Source organism: Rana temporaria, chromosome 1, assembly GCF_905171775.1.
Source record: "Rana temporaria chromosome 1, aRanTem1.1, whole genome shotgun sequence".
Lineage (NCBI taxonomy): Eukaryota > Metazoa > Chordata > Amphibia > Anura > Ranidae > Rana > Rana temporaria.
In genome coordinates this window covers 514,213,826-514,235,772 of record NC_053489.1, presented here as the reverse complement: position 1 = coordinate 514,235,772, position 21,947 = coordinate 514,213,826, and the positions used below count along the sequence as shown (strand labels likewise).

At 41.5% G+C, this 21,947-nt stretch overlaps 1 protein-coding gene across 7 annotated transcripts in view; it reads left to right on the top strand.

Moving 5' to 3' along the window:
* Positions 1-21,947, top strand: part of INPP4B (inositol polyphosphate-4-phosphatase type II B) — an 877,589-nt gene that overhangs the window by 622,859 nt on the left and 232,783 nt on the right. For all 7 annotated transcript variants that reach the window (XM_040331418.1, XM_040331408.1, XM_040331402.1 and 4 more), the window contains 2 exons: positions 13,366-13,496; positions 16,002-16,106. In XM_040331418.1, the coding sequence (XP_040187352.1) occupies positions 13,366-13,496; positions 16,002-16,106 (236 nt within the window). The remainder of the gene's footprint in view (positions 1-13,365; positions 13,497-16,001; positions 16,107-21,947) is intronic.

Genomic DNA, 21,947 nt, shown 5'->3' with positions numbered 1-21,947 from the left:
TGACAAAAACAGAGATGGATGATACACCATTGAAAAGTCTACAGTTAGCATCCAACAGAATTTGCAGACAGAATGTATCTATTGTTCAGTAGAGTGAACTTGTTTGTCTAGTCAGTGCTGAAGATTAAATCATTTTGCAATAACAGCCAGTCTCTCCCTCTCTAGGGCCAACACAAATGTACTGAACAAATGGTTGTTTGTTTCATGCGCAACAATAAAAAGTGTGTGTCTAATTCCAAGTCGCAACTTTTGCACAAAATCATTTTCAATTTGCCCTTTTTCCAAGAGGATGATTACTTTTATTGCATTTTAGTGATTTTTAAGTAACTTGAATATAGACTTGTGCATAGTGTTATATTCAAAGCATGGGTTCTGACTTCTGGCCACAAAAGCTGAGTTTATCTTGGCAGTCAAATTTATCAGCCTATGTAGACATACAGTATAGTTTTCCATCATTCATAACTATAATCATTGTTGGGGCCTAAAGAGTAACTCCCCTTTTGTTAAGAAAAAAAAAACATTTACCTCTACGTGATCAGGGTATAGGATTTTACAAAAGGATTTTAACAAACTATGTTGCAAATTCCTATAAATAATAATAGAGGGGAAATCTTCCAATGGGGACAGTAGTTCTGGTGACCCCAAGACATCCCCCTAATTTGCAGGGATTTCTTTCTACTTCCTGTTATGGCTATGGGACACAAATTGAAATATGTCTCACCAATGGGACATAGATGGCAAAAAGTTAACTGACAAGGGTTATAACCCTCCCTTGCTGTATCCAAGATGAAAAGAAAGATCTGAACCAAATTTCTGTTTACTAATTGTGTTGGGCTAATCAGAAATGTTATGCCCAGAGTAACAAAGCATGCTCTATGTTGGCAAAGTACCTACATTACATCACACTGCAACACAACCCCAGAGCCCTGCATACAAATCGCCATACTCTCACTAGTAACCGACTGGAAGTAATAGCTGAATTACAACACCATTTGACTCCTCTTTATTTTGCCTCGAGTACTTTCCCCACAACTTAGACCCAGGCTTTCCTTAGCAAGCAACTTCATGTTCTCTCTGCCTAATTTGTGGGTCTTCATAGATGCTGATGTTATGGTGAAAGAGATCAAAACAACCACCCCTAGCCTTAAGGTGAATAAAAGGCCTTGAATGGACAGCTTTACCTGCCTCTTTGCAAGAAGTTTTCCCCAGTGTCTCTGAGGGCTAACATGGTCATGAAGCCAGATACTGACCCACACCTGAATTACTTACTGCCCTATATTACTTCTAAACACTTCAAAAATTTTAACCTTTTTCGTAACCAGTGGGAAGCCCTACTGCATAACTGATCCCCATCTCTTACTAAGAATGAGTGGAGGGTGGTGGGATTTGTGTTCCTGACAACTCGGTAGACACTAGCTAGAGTCTGGAGACAACCATAACTTAACTTTGCTAAACTCAAGCAGGGGCTCATTTGGGAATATGATATATGAGAAGCTTACTTTCATATTCACAAGTCTGGGTGGAAGACCACGCTGGACTGCTGCTGCTGGAGGTTGCCCAGCGGCAGGATTCTATGTGGGGGTACAGAGGTAATCTCCCCCAATTGGTTGTATCCCAATTCTAGGTGGTGGGTGATAGACTTTGTTGGGGTTTAGGGCTACTACCTTTCTGATAACGACAATGGGCCAATACCGCAGGGAAAACTTGGGTGATTCAGAAAAAGTTTCACTTGATGATTTTTATAGCTGTTTATTGAAGATAAAAGATAAAAAATATAAAGATGAAAGTATACAAGTGGAACCAACGCATTTAGGAGATGGCTGCTTCTGCTCCACAATGCTGGCATACTGCGGAGCTGCTGATCGAATATATTCAACCCTCGCCAGGATCCACTCGTATACTTTTATCATCACTAAAGATTGTTTTCTTCTGGACATCGTCTTCTCCAATCACCCCAGTGTTCCATATTCACAGATACCAATGTCAAATTTCTTCAGGTGTGGTAACCAAAGTTGACCTGTAATGGCAATCTGCACTTGGATTGTTCTGGGGAAATTGGCCCCCTCCGTTTTCTTTTGCAGAGGCAATTATTCCAGTTGACACAGTTGACTTGTACCCAAAACTGATTTTTGTTTTTTTGTCTGTTTGGTTTTTGTTGCTGGGGCGCTTGTATGCCCTTAACTTGTGTGATTGTAAATTGTTACTTTAAAATTCAATCAATTCTTTGAGGAAAAAAAATGGAAACACGTTTTGCCTATAGTTCTACTTTAATAAATGTTACCAGTTTTACTTGACTGCAATATACCTTTTTTTCTAAGGTGTCAACACTAACTCATGTGCACTCAATATGGCAGATTGTTGTCACCCTTCTCAGTGCTGCTATAGTAAGATAACAGTTGTACCACTATGTACTACTATTGTTAGCATTGACAGCTTCCTACTGATAGTGCTTTTCATGTCGTACACACAGCCTTGTACCACAGAATACTGGCAGTCTGTGTTCTCCACACCCTCGGCCCAGCTGTGTAATGCTTGACTGACAGTACGAGACTGTACAAATGATGATCCGCTGATGCCCCCCCTCCTCCCTCCCCTGTCCCCTCACAGCCCTTGTCCAACCAAACAGATGGCACTTACATGGCTGCTGCTAAAGCAGCGAGAAATGTGTTTCTCTGTTTTCCTAAATTTTCAGCACCTAGGGAATATAGTATATCATCTGGACATAACGTTTGCTTTTTTAGGTTTGACATTACATTGGTTTTATTGTATATTTAGTTAAATGTAATTCGTATTCTTCTTTTTTTATGTTTTGCATGAAAAAGAAGAAAACAATGTACTTTAACATTTTGAAGTGGACGTTCTTGCCAGATGAAAGGCCCATGCATCAAAATTGTATCACATTTACTTATCAGCTTTTAAAACATTTACTTTGTATTACAGAAGTACAGAGGCTGCCGTGGTGAATTTTATTCTAGAAATGTTACTTGCTTGACAGCAGACTACTGCTTATTATCTGGTTGAATTCCGTACTTTTAATCAATGACTCAGAACAAGTATGCAGATCAATCAGAAGTCCTTATTTGCATATTTGTTCTCGTGAAGTGACTCAACGTATTACAGCCAGAGGGCTAGTACGTTAGCAAAACAGACAAAAAAACAGACAAAAAAAATAAAATCAGTTTTGGGTACAAGTCAACTTTGTCAACTGGAATAATTGCCCCTGACTAGTATTTTCTAAGGAATAAGCAAAGTGATTTTACTGAAATAGATTTTGATGATTTCACCTTTGTCATGTGAGATTTTCTTTAAAAAATAAAATCACATAGCTATTTTAAACAAAGCCATGTGATCATCATGTATGTGAGGATGTGATGATCAATGGCAACCCTATTGCTAATAAACCCATATAATTACAATTACAATGCAATCACTGAAATAGTGGTCACATGAGCAAAACAAAAGCAATCTCTGCTGCTGCTGGGGAGTCAGTTCTTCATTCCCCAGTTTACTTGATGCAAACTGATAACAGGTAGTACAATCTTGTAGTAGGCCTTGATGCATTTCACATACCAAGTGCTTACCTGTAAGATTGAAATGACATTTTACAATTCTTTAACCACTTCCCGACGGCCGTACGACTTTAAAAGGGCCGCAGGGTGGTTCTAATTCTCTGAGTCGCCGTCTTTTTACGGCCTCCGCTCCTCCTGGCCACTGGGGGGGCGCGCGAGCGCGCCGCATCACTGGGATGCCGATGCGCGTGCCTTACGGCCGCGATGTCCGCCAGGCTCCCGCGATCAGCGGTTACAGAGACAAGGACGTGGATCTGTGTGTGTAAACACACAGATCCACGTCCTGTCAGGGAGAGAGGAGACCGATCTGTGTCTCTTGTACATAGGGACACAGATCGGTCACCTCCCCTAGTCAGTCCCCTTCCCCCACAGTTAGTAACACTAGGCAGGGTACACATTTAACCCCTCCCTCACCCCCTAGTGTTAACCCCTTCAATGCCAGTCACATTTATACAGTAATTAGTGCATATTTATAGCACTGATCGCAGTATAAATGTGAATGGTGCCAAAAATGTGTCAAAAGTGTCCGATGTGTCCGCCATAATGTCGCAGTCCCAATAAAAATCGCAGATCGCCGCCATTACTAGTAAAAAAAAAAAAATCTGTCCCCTATTTTGTAGGCGCTATAACTTTTGCGCAAACCAGTCGCTTATTGCGATTTTTTTTTTTTTTTACCAAAAATATGTAGAATACGTATCGGCCTAGACTGAGAAAAAAATAAAAAAAAATAAAAAAATGTAGCTATTTATTATAGCAACAAGTAAAAAAATATTGTTTTTTTTTTCAAAATTGTCGCTCTATTTTTGTTTACAGCGCAAAAAATAAAAACCGCAGAGGTGATCAAATACCAACAAAAGAAAGCTCTATTTGTGGGAAAAAAAGGACGTCAATTTTGTTTGGGAGCCAATTTTCAGTTAAAACGACGCAGTGCAGAATCGCAAAAAGTCCTCTGGTCAGGAAGGGGGTATATGTGCCCAGTAAGCAAGTGGTTAAATATTGCTCTTGAATCTCATCATAGTAAATTAGCTTAAAGGGAAAAATAAACCCATGTGATGCACATGTCAGTGCTGTCATCGTGATCACGTGACTTTGTTTATAAACAAAGGCTTAGGGTTAGTGTTACAGTTAAGATTTCTTGGCAAAATAACATGCTCAGAGTAGTTAAAAGGAGTGTACTTTATCTTCAAGAGCTATGTAAAGGCCTTAGCAAATGTAATTGCCCTCATCCGCTCTTTCACCTTATCATTTGACACCAGTGCATTTTTACCAAACTATATTATTTTCAAGTACACATCGACTTTACATTTGTAAAACATTTTACACTGTTTGTGGAGTTATCCAGACAGTTTACTCTATTAGGGATTAAATACATACAGTTTTTTTGGTTCAAATACAGTATATGAGAGTCACAAGATATAATATTTTCCTTTTGCGTTTTCTGACTGTAGGCAAAGTTTTGGGAATGAGTTTTGGCACTAGGCAAGGAATATCTCCAACAACAAGTATTCAAGTAATTTGTTAAGCAATAAATTGCTTAAGTTTTTATTGGCTTATAATTGTCAAGAACTATGTTGCATATTTGATTGTTACATAACCATTTTCATAAAGGAGTTCAATATGCAAATTTGAAACCACTAGGAGGCATGTGTATTTCTCGGTAAACTCTGTAGGTTAAGTTTACCAGTGTTTCTGGTCAATTGCTGTGCGGGAATCAACTTTGTGATAATCCATATATTAAAGAGGTCTTAAACCGCTTGTTTTTTTTTTTTCCTGACCTGCATGGTAAAGGCATAATGTGCTAGTATGCATCGCAATACTTACCTGCAAATGAAGCCCTCGTCACTGCTGGAGGTCGCATCCATCTTCACCCGTCTTCCTTTCTGGGTCCCCAGGCTCCGGCTATGTGACTGGCCAGAGCCATGTGGCGTCACTCCCGCAAGAGCCGCCGGTCCCGGCAGAGGGTTCTGAATGAACTGCACGGGTGGCTGTTCCTTCAGAGTGCATGTGCCGATGACTTCATTGGCTACATATACAGTATACATTGCATGTTTAGGAGATATTCACAGTGCCTATAGGTAAGCCTTATTATAGGCTTTTTCTATAGGTACAATTAATCAATAGGAGTTTACAACCACTTTAAAGTGAGCAGCGTATACAATAGAGCAGTGTTTTCCACCCTTTTCTAACTCCTGACATACCACGAAAAACGCCAAATGTCCCTGACACTTTGTATCATACATTTCATCATTTCTTGGGATTCTGTATCCTACAGCAGGAAAAGCAAAAATAAGAGGGCAAAACAGTGGGGAGACAACAATATCAAGCATTTATACAGTTTCTTTGTTTAGGCTCCATGTACGCTGGAAGCCAAAAAAAGCTATAGAAACACCAGTAGCTTTGCAGGAAGCCTTTCAACGTTTTTTAGAGTTTTTGCAATAGCGTTTATTAGCATTTTTCAGTGTTTTTTTTTCAATGGATAAAAAACCGCTGGCGAGCTGCGTTTTTGAGCGTTTATCGGCGTTTGCATTTTTAGTGTTTTTCCCGTCTAAAAATGTCACTTTAAATGCAAATTTCTGGCGTTCAGAAAAAAGCCCATAAACTCTACTGCTCATCAACACTAAAAAAACTTCCATGTGTGCATGGACACATAGGCTAACATAGAGTGCAGTTTATGGGCTTTTAAAAAAAAATCCAAAGCGCCAATAAACTACAGTTTATCAGCTTCTGTGTGCATGGAGCCTTAGAATCAAACTATGTAGTGTTCAATAAAGATGATGGTTGTTTACTATGCCTTCATTTTTATATTGTGTGATTTGGTTGGTTTGGACCACTTATGCTAATCTACGGAACAGTTTATGGATTATACTGTATGATGGCTGACAGTGGATTGACATGGGCTAGCACAGAGGTATTAATAAAGAGACCAAACAACAATTTGATACAACATATTTTATTTAGCTTTGGTAAAATTGGCCACGGTGTCATCCATAAAATGTGGGCGGGGTTACAAAAATTCTCAATAAATAAATTAAATTACAAAAGGCCATCTTGGCTAAACTTTATACTTTAAAATAAAATTAATTGCTGTCCATCCAGCAAAGCTGGACGACTACTCCCCCAATACGGACGACAACATGACTTATTATAACAAGTACAACGGGGAAGGGTGGGCGGGTGGGCGTCGCTGCTCGTCAGGAGACGTGACTGAGCGGGTCGCCTCAGCCGCTCCCCTATATAGCCTCGCCCAGCGCGGGCTAATGCCTCACGCGAACTGACCAATCAGGGGAGGGGGCTGCCGCGATGAACCAATCCCCAGCTGTTGCTGCCCAGGGAGCGCGGCAGCCCACCTCTCCCTCCGCGCTATCCCATGCAGGTCCAGCATATTGCTGTGACCTCTCATTCTACACTTATTGTGTTCTTTGAAAACATTTAAAACAAATTATTGTACAGGACACTGAGGATGTGTACAGGTTCTCCTCTGTGCAGGTTGACAAGTTATGGGTTTGCTTAATAGTTTCCTTCCTGGGAAACAGAATTATGGCAGTTGACAGAGATATTTAGGTGGGAAAGGACCTCCACCCCTGATTATATAGGAACTCTGGTCCCAACAGGCTTAGGCTTACCTCCAGGAAGCAGTACTTAGGACAGGAAGCTCCTAGCACAGGGGGGAAGTAAAAGAAGTTTGGAGAGGAGACATCTGGCTGAGTGCTGCTAACACAACTCAATCTGGATTTACCTAACTGTGGTTAAATCCCTTATGTGACTGTTCTCGTGTTATGTTTCATTTTTACTGAAGATAAGTGGCCTTTTTTTTTCTGGCTGCTGAATTTAAGTTGTTCATGTTTTCTGCTGGAAGGTCTGTTTTTGTTTTTCCCTGAAGAAAATAAAGACTTTTTATGTTTATAGGAAACGGCTTTGCATGAGATCCTGAAGCACTATTACTGTAGTTATGCACCTGCATTTTACAGTATGTTTAAACAGTGAAGTCCTTCTCTCTATGCAAAATTTTAACATTTCGTTATACTTTAAAGAGGTTGTAAGGGTACAATTACTACAGGAGAGTCAGGACGCTCTCTACGTTGCAGATAGAGGAAGGAGCTGTGTGTTAGTGGGTGTACTGACTCTCCTGTAGTCCAAGGGAGGGGGCGAGCACCACACTCCACACCAGGGAGAAAGCCTTGCATTACTGTGTGGAGTTACAGACAGAAGAACAGGAAGTGAGAATTTCTCAGAAGAAATAAGGACATTTAAAAGCAAATTGGAAGGATGAGGTAAGTGAAGGAGGACTGCACTAAGGTCAAGGAAGCTATTTAGGAAAAAAAATTGTACCTTTACAACCCCTTTAAGCAAGCACTCCTGTACTTTCTGGAGGCTGTGGTGCAAAATTATATATCTACTAAGGTTTCAGATTATCAGAAAACGTCCAGCAGAGTCTGCACATATATTTTTCTATCTTAACTCTGACAAACTCTCCATTTAACGGTGAAAAGAGAACAAGATCTAAAAAATACAAAAGATCCTTGTGTTCCACCTGGTGAAAAATTCTCTGAAAGCAATGAGTATTACTGACACTTATTATCGCTTAGATGTTCACTACCCAATTTGATCAATTTGGCAATATAAAGCATGCAGAAATGTGTGCTGCCATGTATTTTCAAATGTGATATGCCGTGATTAGAAAGGATTTAATTGAGGACTTGAATTCTACCACTTTTAACAATGTGAAAAGCTGCAATGCATATATGTGAACATTATCCACTTGAATTCATTGGGCTCTGCATTGCACTGCAATTTAGCTGCATTACTGCATGCAGAGTAGTATAACCAGTATGTACAAGATCACACAATTTAGATGATTGCGGTTTATTTGGTAATGTAAAATGATATTTTGTAATGTAATATGTTACAGCGCTCTTTCCTCCCTCTTCCTCACGTTCTCTCCTGGATAATGTATGGCAAAGGGGAAATGTAGTCCAGAGGGACAGGAGTGCCATGAAAATTCATGAAGCTGCAGACTCTAATGGCCACTATTTCTTGCCCCAAAGAGTGGATACAGAACTATTTGTGGGAATTCCATAAGATTCCAATGGGCCGTCTAAGGCCCTGGTCACATTATTGCATACCAGGAATGACCTTTCCTGCGACGCAATTTTGACAGTGCTATTTTAATGTAAATTGTGCTTTGATTGCCACATGATTTGGAATCGCAGGCAGAATCACTGCAATTTTGCCTATGATTCCAAATGGCAAATTATGAATAGAGCCTAAGGTTAGAGCCAGCAAGTGAGAACCTGCTATCAGGGGTTGAGAGGCTGAGCTGCTGTGGATGATTTATGTGTGTGGGGACCTGGAGCAGTGCATACCCAATGCTTGGGTATCTATTCCACACCAGGGACTACAGGACTGGGGCACTGAGTGTTATGCGGCTACACCAGAACTCTAAGCTGCCATGCAGAGGATGGCAGAGAAACAGTACCAGTTTAACGCCGCGTACACACGGTCGGACAAAACCGATGAGAATGGACCGAGGTTCAGTTTCATCGATCCAAACCGACCGTGTGTATAGCCCATCGGTCTGTTTTCCTTTGATCCAAAATTTTAAAACATGCTTTAAAATCGAACCGATTGACCGCTGCCCGATCGGTCCAAACCGATGGTTAGTACAGAAAGCATCGGTTCAAAACCCATGCATGCTCAGAATCAAGTCGACGCATGCTTGGAAGCATTGAACTTCGTTTTATTCAGCACGTTTTGGAACGACTGTGTGTACGCGGCCTAAGTGTAGTATATAAAGCAAAAGGAACATTTATTTGGTATTGCACTTACAGGATAAACCAGGTGTATAGGCCTTTTAAAAAGGCCAAGCAGTGAATTCCCTCTGGGTGGAGGGCTGGGTTCTGTGGCATCCCATGTTGTCAGCCATGCCAATGGCTTCCAGTGCTTTGGGGCAGTGGGCGGGAGAGCAAGCGAGCATCACCAGAGACTGCGGTGGGCGTAGCGCATTGGGAGCATACATGCACCTTCTTCAGGCCTCATCCCCCCACTGTTGCCAGTCATGTAGGCCTACTGCCTGGGTGAGCCAGTCAGGAACAGATCATGAGGATTAGGAATTTCAGAACCTGCTGACCACTGAGCCGCTGGGACAAAATTAGTTGATTGCCAGGAGTGGTGAGCCGAACGACACATTTAAACCTCTCACCACATGCACGGTCAACACCATGGAGGCTGCTTTATTGTAAGTGTGTGTGTGTGTGTATATATATATATATATATACACACACACATACGCACACACGTTTCAGAGCTTTGGGGTGCACACCCTAATGCAATAGGCTGTGCACACCTATGATATTGTTTTGTTGAATAAGGCTTCAGTGCCTTGGAGCGTTTTCCATAATGCTTTTTTTTTTATTTTTTTTTTTTTTTTTGTGGTTTGGAAAATGACACTACTTTTATTCCTACCGTACTACAAAAAGGCCTATTCAAGAAATTTGTAGTGTCCGTTTAGCATATGTTAGAGCCATCTGTACAGTTTCAGTATTAGAAGCAAAGATAGATTTGATAAGAATCTTGCCTGTAGTTTTCGATGTGTTCTAAGAGATGCCAGCTGTGAAGGTTGGATGTAAGCCTTATTAAATTATTGGAAGAGGTTAGGAGAGCTTGGACCTCTTTCAAAAAGAGATCATCATGCTGCTCCTTAGGCTTTTGAAAATGTCCTGCACAGGTTACGTGAAGCATATACTGTAAGTTGATAGTTGGACTTCCAAACGTCCTATGGCGCTAACATTAGTAATCTGTGTCATGGCTCCTGTGATCTGGCTGCACTCGGAGAATACATTACAACATTGTTGTGATATACATATAGAGCAGGTTCATTTAAAAATACAAATTCTCACATGCAATGCACTTATTGGGTGCTTGACAAGCTTGGATAATTGCTATGGGACTAACATGTCGGTCAAATAGGAGATTTTGTTTTATGTGGCTTCTAAACTGTAAAGGTCTCATATTTATCAAAGCAAGTATTCCTTTATAGCCCCTGGCACATTCTGTTTGATGCAGTTTTAATACAAGTTAGAGATTCATGTGCGTATCAAGGTTTAAACTGCAATCCCTTGGCAATTCCAAATTAGTTTATTATGTTGCTTATACACTGCGTGCATATCTGCCAGTGAAACTGCTTGAATTTAAAGATTTGTACAATAAAATGAATGACTTGGTGCTAGCAAAGCATGAATTAGAATTACTGCATCTACTTGATTTATTTATTTTTAAACAGGACTGTATCAAAATTGCATATTTCACTTTTGACTGGCAGGAAGGACTGATAAATAGTAGGAAGGAATAGTTAGCTTCAATTCTCATTTAACATATGAACCATGTCAAAGCACGCTTATGAAAATCTGAGTGAACCAGACATTTAGCACTAGAACTTTCTTAACACATCACATACAGTACCTCATAACCAGATAAGTAAACCTTCATTGGGCATCTTTATCATCATTCAGCTATAATATTATTTCCATTTTTCTTTACTTTCACCTAGCTGGATAAAAAAGAAATTGGGTATGTTTTATGCACCCCTTAGACCAGGGGTCTCCAAACTTTTCAAACAAAGGGCCACTTTATTGCCCTTCAGACTTTAGAAGGGCCGGATTGGGGCCAGCAAGGGAAGAAAATGTCTCAGACCCAGCATCAGTGAGAGCAAATATGGCCTCAGGGTTGGTGGTCAATAGGAAGAGGAGTATTCCCCATATTAGTAGGAGGAATAGTATCCCATCATTGGTATCAGTGAATAATATAGTGCCCTATTGTTGGTATCAATGGGAGGAATAGTGCCTCATGTCAGTAGAAGGAATTGTGCCCCAAGGGCCGGATAAAGGCTAACAAAGGGCCACAGTTTGGAGACCCCTGCCTTAGACCATTGATGTTCCAGTATACAGGGTCTATACGGGGTCTCAGAAAACAGTCAAAGGCTTAGGACATGCTGAAAAAGGAGATCAGACTGCAGACACAAGTGGTGTTAAACTCAAAACCAAAAATGTATTATATTGCAGCTTAGCCATCATTGCATGTGGTGGCTGCATTACTTTTCTATTCTTTGGCTTTGGGGGTTAGTGTTAAATGTACTAGCAGATTTAGATACACCAACAAACTGAAGCCCTACTCCCGCTCACGCATTTTAATCATTTACAGGAAACCTTTTGCAATAAATAAAAGCTGATCATTGTAATCACACCTGCCATTGTTAAGCAGTTTATCTTATCCATGTAAACTGATGCACTCCATTGGAGAGCTTGTGCTTTTAATAAACAGCACACTTGCTGGCTGGATCACCAGATTAATATAGAAAAAAATAAAAGCTTTAAAAAGGAAACTAATACAGCCATCACATCTAAGAATTGGTAAACTGTAATATAATAAATGGTTGCTTTTGGGTTTACTACTGCTTTAAGTGTGGTTGGAGACTGAGACTGGCTTCAGTAGATATATCAGACAGTGAAGGGGAACATAAGGAAGTTAGGTACACTGCTATCTGGTCTGGGAATACATTGAAGCATTGTTAGACCCACTTAAAACCTGGGTCTAAGGAATTGGCGAGTTAGTTTGAAAGGGGGCCGTGGTGTGGACACATGGATTAGCACTGGTTAGATGCAACACTTTATATTTACATGAAGTGTGTGGAGCAAGTTGACTAGGACATTCAAGAACATTAATTTTGGACACTGATGGACAGTGATGGACTTTTATGTCAATGCACTTTAACAGTTGTGACACTATAGTGATATTTTATTATTGATGTTTACACTCATTTTGATATTTGTGTGATGTTTTTTGATAAGATTAACACTTAGCACTCATCCATATTGGGTTATCTGAGGAGACATTAATAGACTAGAGATATGTTGCTGCAGAAGTCAGTCATTTTTGTGTAGTTAAAGCTTTTTGAAAATTTTCCATACAAAGTACAGTATAGAAGCACAGCCAATGGTTGATCATAGAGAGTTCAAGATAAAGTTTCAACAACCCAAAAATGCAAATGTGTTGGGGTGTATGTTCCAGATTACTGTGACCAAAGATAACAATTCCAGTAAGGATCCCAGTAGGAGGAGGTATAGGATAATAGAAGAAAGTTTAAGTGGGTGGGATTAAAGGAAGGGAGGAACAGAGAAAAACAGGGGTTGGGAGAGTCACTAAGAAGACGCAACCATGATGTCTAATTCGTAGAAGGAGAGTCCATGGGCCTTTTTAATAACTTCCAAGTGGAGAAGTATTGATCAGATTTATTCCATCAATTCTCCCATGCATTGTAAATAGGTGATTTCAGTAACCCACTCCTTGATAGAAGGTGGGTTAACATATCTGCAGTGTCTAGGTATTATAGTTCAAGCCACAATAAGAAAAAAGTGGAGAAGGCTTTTCTTGGCATTTAAGATTGACCCTGGAAGTATAGAGAGAAGGCAATTGTGGGTGTTCCCTTAATAGATAGGCCCATAACCTGTTCATATATTTGAAGGACCTGCATCCCAGAGGGGTAAATTCGAGGGGCAAGACCACCAGCAGAAGCAGCCTAATATATATATTTTTTAAACTCCTAGACAGGTAACTTATTGACTCATGGCTGCTGTAAATAAGTACCTACGGACAGTATGTAGCTCTTAGGCTGTTGGTTGGGCACCAGAGCTTTAGACAGACATGTTTTTGTATGTTAACATTTCCTAATGTAGAAGCTGCAGCTTGGAAAAAAATACGTCATATTGGTGCTAATTTTGTTTTGTTTTTTTTTCTTCACCAGAATTGAAGAACTAAAAGAACTCGGTGATCTCTCTCCACATTGGGACAACCTGCGACAAAACGTTATAACTCATTATGAAGAGATGGTTTCCATCTACCAGGAAAGCCTTACAGAGTTGGAAAAATATACAGGTAAAATGATATTGCTTTGTAATTCTAACTTCTATGCATTCATCGTTTTTTGTGTAAGGTGTGGTTGAGGTATGCAAGAGGACTGTTGTTTAGTTTGGTAATTATAGGAAAAGTTTTCCCTGTGATCTCTGTTTATTTACATGGTTCAAAAAGCAGTGTTGGCTTATAGCTAAATCCAAGTTTTCAGCTCTAGTTAAATAAAAACGAAATAAAACCAATGTTATTCTGTACCAAAGCAATACTTAAGCAATTTAGGGGTTCAGCAATACTAAGTATTCCTGGCATTGAAGGCTTTCTTTATTACACGTAGAGCTTACTCTGCTTTGTGCGTAATGTAGAGTGCAGGGTTCTGGCGTGTGTAACAGCAGGTATATGCAGAGATAAGGAGTTTGTTACAAACAGAGTGCAGGGGTTAAAAGTAAACACACACACACCCTATTCTTCCATGATAAAAAGCTAGAAAAAAAACGCAAAAGCAATATTAAAATATGGTGAGAAAAGACTGAGGATCGGTGAGCACAGTTTGGCATGCATTCTGGGACAAGAGGAGAATAGAGGATAGCCCACACCTCTTTCCACTATTTTCCTCTTCCCCAGTGTTGGCTTTACTATGCAACCATTGTCTGTTTATAAGAGGAAAGGAAGATGCTCACCATGCATGCACTGCTTCAGTGCATTAGATGGGTTACGTAAAAACATGTCTTCCCTATCCTATGTCCTTAGAAAGGCTTGTAGCCAAGCATATGTATGGCCAAAACATATTGGCCCAGATTCTCATACAATTACGTTGCTCCTGGGCAGCGTAACATATGTGATTTACGTTACACCGCCGCAGGTTTACAGCGTTAGTGCCTGATTCTCAGAACACTTACCTGTAAACTTGCGGCGGTGTATCGTAAAAGCGCTCGGCGCAAGCCCGCCCAATTCAAATGGGGCGGGCACCATTTAAATTAGGCGCGCTCCCGCAAACGGCGTAATTTTTTAAAATTTCGACGCGGGAACGACGGCCATACTTAACATTGGTTGCCCCTCATAATAGCAGGGGCAACTTTACGCATCGCTTAAGCTACGGAAACGTTGTAAATTCTCAGCGTCGACCGCGCGTATGTTCTGGAATCTCGCGTAATTACCTAATTTGCATAGACGACGGGGAAAACGACGATGCGACAGGGAAAAAAAATGCATTTAAGATCTGACAGCGTAAGAGCCTTACGCCTGTCAGATCTAATGGGTATATATGCGTAACTGATTCTAAGAATCAGTCGCATAGATACCCGGGGCCATATTAGGACTTACGACGGCGCAAATGGTGTTGCGCCGTCGTAACGTCATTGAGAATCTGGGCCATTGATTTCTGAATAGTTGTTATGAGTTAGTGCTGATAGAGCTTTTAATAGTTAGTGCCCCCCTCAAGTTTTTATTATTTTATGTTTCTAATAATTTTTGAATTACCGGTTCAATTTATGTTCTTATTCTTTGAATAATACTGAAGGATTTCAGTAACATTATATATATAAAAAAAAATAATAATCTCAGCCATCTTTTACAAAAGCAAGTCTTCTTACATTCAGATGATCAAAAATAAAGAATTAAGCACAGAAAACTATTTTTAGATGGTTATAGAGCCATTCTCATTGTCTTGTTGTCTGGTTTATTGTCAATACGACTCGATGAGCATACATTTAAGACCCTTAGGATGCTTAATGGTTAGTATGGCTGCCGATAGACAATATAGTGACGTAAGAGTTCAAAAAAGGCTTTTTTCTTCATATTTTGCTCAGAAAAACTGACATCAAGGTAATGCATTTACTAAAAATCCATTATCTTGTGTTTGCACTGAGTGTATACACTCATACTAGTGCCCTCTGGGTGCATGAACTACAGCTGCAAGCACGCCACTCTTTCTAGTGGTCTTAGTGGACTCTTGGCAAGCTTCCTGTAGCAGCATTGTAATTCTTTTATTACTAAGAAATGTCCCTGAAAAAACTTTTTGCGCAAATGCCACATTGCAAAATAACATAAAAAGATACTAGGAACAAGACCGTTCACCAAGGAGTGAAATATTGAAGAAAAGTCCTTGCATTCATTATTCTTATTTTGACAAGTCAATAAAAATGAGCTGTACTTCAGCTTTTGGCTTTATATAATGCTATATTTTAAGCGCAGCCAAAACATAATGTGTGATAAATGTACCATCGTTTTCACCATGCTGGGCCCCTGTTGAAGACAGCAGGGGATGTCTGTCACTTAAAATGCATTAGCATATCTGCACATTAAATACTGCTCTGTAGATTACTGAGAAGGTGCATGCTGGGATGCAGCAATAAAAAAAAAAAGTCTTTTCATTTCTTAAAAATCAAGTGCACATTAAAATAGAAAGATGAACTGGAAAGATACAATGCATGCACCCCGCACAGGCTTAAAGGAAAAAAATGGAAAATTACCATCTGCTTGCTGCAGAACATGGTGCTTCTTTCAGTTTTTAATTCCTGTTTTTTTCCCCAGGGTCTTCTTTCAAATCCAGCTGTACTAAGGGAGAAAAGAGTCTAGAATTTGTTCCAATTAATCTCCATTTGCAAAGAATGCGTGTTCACAGCCAAAAGTTAAAAGGTAAATTGTTGATTTAAAAAAAAAAAAATCATTCTTAAACGGCATGTGTAGTGGTTTTGGAGAAAACTTTTTTTTTTCCAGGATTTAATAAAAAAAACAATTAAAATCTATATATATATTTTTTTAACCATGTAAATATGTAATATTGAAACGATTATGTTGTATTCTCTTATTAGCCCCTCTCTCTTGTTCTCTCTCTCTCTCTCTCTCTCTCTCTCTCGCATGTCTGCTTTCTCTCTTTCACACCCCTCTCTCTCCATCTCTCCCTCTCCCCCACCCAACCCCTCTCCCTCTCCCCCTGTCTCTACCTCTCTTCCTCTCTCTTCCTCTCCTTCTCCTTCTCCTTCTCCCTCTCCCCCACCCCAACCCCTCTCCCCCTCTCTACCTCTCTCTCCCTCTATCCCTCTCCCCTCTCTCTCCCCCTCCCCCTCCCTCTCCCCCTCTCTCTCTCCTCACTCCCTCTCTATCCCCCTCCCCCTCTCTCTCACACACATATCCCTCTCCCTCTCTCCATCTCTCCCTCCCCCTCTCCCTCTTTCTCTGTCTGTCTCCTCTCTCTCTCCTCTATCCCACTCCCCCTCTATCCATCTCCTCCTCTCTCTCACACACATCTCTCTCTCCCTCCCACCCTTCTCTCTCTTTCTCTCTCTCTCCTTCTCCCCTCTCTATCCCTCTCCCCCTCTCTTTCACACACATCTCTCTCTCCCCCTCCATCTCTCCCCCTCTCCCTCTCCCCCTCCCCCTCTGTCTCCCTCCCTCTGTCTCCCCCCCTTTCTCTCCCCCTCTCTCTCCTCCATCCCTCTCCCCCTCTATCCATCTCATCCTCTCTCTCACACACATCTCTTTCTCCCTCTCACCTCTCTCTCTTTTCCTCTCTCTCTCTCTCTCTCTCTCTCTCTCTCTCTCCCCTCTCTCCCCCTCTATCCATCTCATCCTCTCTCTCACACGCATCTCTTTCTCCCCCTCCCTTTCTCCATCTCCCCCTCTCTTTCCCTCTATCCCTCTCCCCCTCTCTCTCCTTTATCCATCTCTTTCTCTCTCTTACACACACATCTCTCTCTCTCTCTCTCTCTCTCTCTCTCTCTCTCTCCCACCTCTTTCTCTCTCTCTCTTCCTCTCTCTCCTTTCCCCCTCTCTTCTTTACCCCCTCTCCCTCATATCTCTCTCCCTCTCCCTCCTCCCCCTCTTCCCTTGCCCCCTCTCCCTCCTCTCCCCTTCTCCCCCTCTCCCCCTTCTCCCTCCTCTCCCCCCCTCTCTTCTTCTCCCCCTTTCCCTCTCTCTCCCGCTCCCCCTCTCCCCCATTTCCCTTCTTCCCTTATTCCCCTCTCTCCCTTTCCCCCTTTCCCCCTTTCTCCCTCCCTCTCTCCAGTTCCTGGCATTGTAAGAGCGCATTCCTGCTCCTTCCCACCCTTTTATGTACATTCCTATTGCCTCATCGCTATGATGGGCTACCTACAGGCCGATAGAAAAATGCTAGAGGAGGCGGGCAAGATCAAAGCTGCAGCCAATCTTTGCTAAGGCCATCTTTTGGGTAGAACTTAGGGCATTAAAACATGACTTTGTCAAAACAAAAAAAAAAGCTGCAGAAATTTTCAGGCAACAATAAAAATCAAATTGCTATTAAAGTATAACTAAAGGCAAAACTTTTTTTTAGTTTTGGACAGAGTGGAAAGGGATTAGAACACCTGTGAGTTTGTATTGCGGTCTGTGCCCCTGGTAAGGAGATTCACACTCTCTATTTGTCCTGTTTATCTTTATCTTTGAAAGTGAAAATAAAATAAAATTACAAATGTTGGGTTGTCCCCAGAAAAATAATAGAGGGGAAATCTTCCAATAGGGACACTAGTTCTGGTGACCTGGGGGTCCCCAAGCAATTCCCTAAATTTGCAGAAATTTCCGCACATTTCCTGTTTTGGCTATGGGACAGGAAGTGACAGAAATTCTCCACAATGGGACACAGATGGTGAAAAAAACCTCTGGCAGGGGTTATAACCCTCCCTTGCTCTATCCAAAATTAAAACAAAAGCTTGGCCTGTAGTTCCTACTTTAATGCTATCCAGGAAGCACCACAATTGTGATAAAGAACCCAAGTTTATTTGATTTTCTTTTTTCTATGTAATTCACTACAACCAAAATCCAGAGAGCTCCTAAAAAGTCATGGTGGTGGGTTGGGCTTCCAGAGGTGTTTGAGCAATCCCCCCTCTCTCTTGCTCTCTCTCAGCGTGATGTATCTCAAACCTCGGTCAGACTTTAAGAGAGGATTGAACCAAACTGGTGGCAGTAATAAATACCTCTCCTGCATTACAAACAGGTGATCAAAAAAAACTCTCAAATCTCCAGGTTAAAAACCGAAAGAAGCCCAAGCAAGACAGGCTGTGTATCTTATATGCATCTCAAGGCTTGATTCTCTGTTATGCCTGCGGCATACCTTTAACGGCCTTGCATTTACTGAAACATGCATTTTGGGTGAATTGACTCTGTAGGGAAACCTATCACAAGTAAACCATTAGAACCATGGGGAGAGATTGATTATACCAGTAGCACAGATATGACAAGCTATTCATGTGATAAGCTAGAGGCAGTTAGGGGCCCCCTGTGCATGCTAAAGGCAAGGCTTCATAGTTAGCACACAGCTGGGATATTTACAGTCTGATGCATGATCAAGAATATATCACACTTATATTTATATACGAGACAGACCATTCTTTTTTTCATGTTTGCATATCTAGAAGGGAGTTTGGAAGAACATTTATTGGAGCAGCACACAGCACTTAGAAGCCTATCTCTTTCTCTGTATTTCTGTATTATCCACAGACTCCTAACTTGAAGCTACAGTACAAGACCTTGGTGCAGGGAAAAATCATTAGCCTAAAATTCTGCCCAAGCTTCAGGATTCCCGTTTTCTGCATACGCATAGCTCCCAACTGTCCCTGATTTCGAGGGACTGTCCCTGATTTTGAGCAATGTCCCTCTGTCCCTCTTTCCTCCTAATTTGTCCCTCATTTTGGTCTGATCTGTATAGTTGTATATAAAATGCCCTTTTTATCTTTCAAAACGTTTTCCCCAGTGCTAAATCTTTCATACAAATTCTAAATGGCTGCATTTGTAAATTTTAAAAGCCAATTTAAAGGAATTGTGGTAAAAAAAAAAGCCCTTGTGGATTTAATTAACCTTTTTTTTTGGTTAATTCTCCTTTAACCACTTAAGACCGAGACCAAAATGCAGCTAAAGGACCCGGCCAGGTTTTGCGATTCGGCACTGCGTCGCTTTAACAGACAATTGCGCAGTCATGCGACGTGGCTCCCAAACAAAATTGGCGTCCTTTTTTTCCCACAAATAGAGCTTTCTTTTGGTGGTATTTGATCACCTCTGTGGTTTTTATTTTTTGTGCTATAAACAAAAATAGAGCGACAATTTTGAAAAAATGCAATATTTTTTACTTTTTGCTATAATAAATATCCCCCAAAAATATATTAAAAAACGTTTTTTTTCCTCAGTTTAGGCCGATACCTATTCTTCTACTTATGGCGGCGATCAGCGTTTTTTTCGTGACTGCGACATAATGGCGGACACGTCGGACAATTTTGACACATTTTTGGGACCATTGTCATTTTCACAGCAAAAAATGCATTTAAAATGCATTGTTTACTGTAAAAAATAACAGTTGCAGTTTGGGAGTTAACCACAAGGGGGCGCTGATGGGGTTATGTGTGACCTCATGTGTGTTTACAACTGTAGGGGGGTGTGGCTGTAGGTGTGACATCATCGATTGTGTATCCCTATAAAAGGGATCACACGATCGATGACGCCGCCACAGTGAAGAACGGGGAAGCCGTGTTTACACACGGCTCTCCCCGTTCTTCAGCTCTGGGGACTGATCGCGGGACTCCAGCGGCGATCGGGTCCGCGGGTCCCAGAGGCTGGACAATAGCACAGCACGTACCTGTCCGTGCATGTGCCCAGCCGTGCCATTCTGCCGACGTAAATGTGCAGAAGGTGGTCCTTAAGTGGTTAAGGGGGTGAGGCAGGGTGTGTGTCCTATGCCTACATATGTTTGCTAGTAGGTGTCCCTCATTCCCATCCCATAATGTTGGGAGGTATGCATACAGCAAGTTTCCAATGATGGCAATTCTATTTAATCTGCTAGTGTAATCTGTTTCAACATTTTGCATTATTAGTTTACACTTTTAGTTACAGGTATTGTACACTGACAAATGTTTTAGTTGTTTTAAATAGGAATTAGTGTGGTTAGATTCTCTGTGTTTGTTCGCCTTATCTGTAACAAAGGACACACATGTTGTGACTGCAATTTGTGGTGACATGGCTTGTCTATTTCCTTATGCCCATGTATTCTTTCACTTGGCTTTTTCCTTTTTGCTAAAGAGACAAAAAACTTCGTGTTCTGGGTCACGCAGTGTCCAATACATGAAATACCATTCGCTTTGTGTTGCATCAGTAATGTGGTAGTGCTGACGTAATACAAAACACATCATCTAGTTGCATGGTGAGTCTGTAAATGTTCTGCCTGCTTGTGTCTGTGTCAGATCTCATGACTGTGTAGCTTTCACCTGCAGCAGTGCTAGATTGAGAGACCCAGGGATTGTGAGTTATATACAGTAAAACCTTGGATTGTGAGTAAAACGGTTTTATGAGCATTTTGCAACACATGCTTTTTTTTTAAATCCTGACTCTTTTTGCAAGAGTTGTCTCACAAGACAAGCAGGATTCAAGCCTCTGGGGTGTACAGTACCACATGTGGCCAGAGGTGCGGAGGGGCCGGTGACACTTGCAGCCACTCAAAGACACTCCGAAAAAACTTAATTCCAGAGTATCTCCGAGTGTCTCCAGCACCCCCCCACCTCTGGCCACATGCGGTACTGCATACACTAGCAGTGACACTTGAACAAATTATCTGAGTTTCCATTGATTCCTATGGGGAAACTTTTTTTTTTTTTTTAATCCAACAAAAGTTTTATTTAGTTTGCAGAGGTACAAGGCATACAGAATCCCCTCGACACGTCGGGGACATAAACATAAAATAGAGATAAAGATCAAGGCCATACTAACATGTACAGATATAGCAATCCCATTCTGGAGGTAAATCCCCCCCCCCCCCGCCACCACTCCGGACATTGCTCTCATGGCATCCGCTCCAAATCTCACCCAACATTAATACCCAGCAACCTATCCATCACCAAGTCCACCGGGGCTAGGCCCGGTACATCCAACCACTTTGCCCATAGCTTCTCAAACTTGTGGGCATTGCCCCTGTGTTGGTATACCAGTTTCTCCATCCTCATCGTTGTCCCAATGTTGGCGATCCACTCAGCACGGGTCGGGGGAGCCTCAGCTCTCCAATGAACCATGATGAGTTTCCTCGCCTGGAACAACACCCTGTGAATCACTTCCCTGTCCGCCTCTTCCCATTCGTACTCCTCCAGAGCCCCCAAGAGACATGCCCTCGGGTCCTGCGGAAGAGTCAAGCCAAATGCTGAGTTAATGGTACTCACTACTCCTGCCCAATAAGTGTGGAGTTTGGGACATCTCCATAGCATATGAATCAAATCTCCATGGTCTCTCTTACAACGTGTACAAGTAGGGTCAAGTTGCGGGTTCATCTTACTAAGTCTGTGTGGGGTGTAATAGGTACGTAACAGGATATACAACTGGGTGAGCTTTTGTGATACATTCAAGGAGCACTTGCCCACCGCCTGAAAAATCTCCTCCCACTGTTCCCCATCCAACTCTTCTGCATCCGCTTCCCACCTCTCTCTTATCCTCAGGGTATGCTGCTTCATCACATATTGCAACAAAATGGTATAGCACTGGGAGATAAAGCCT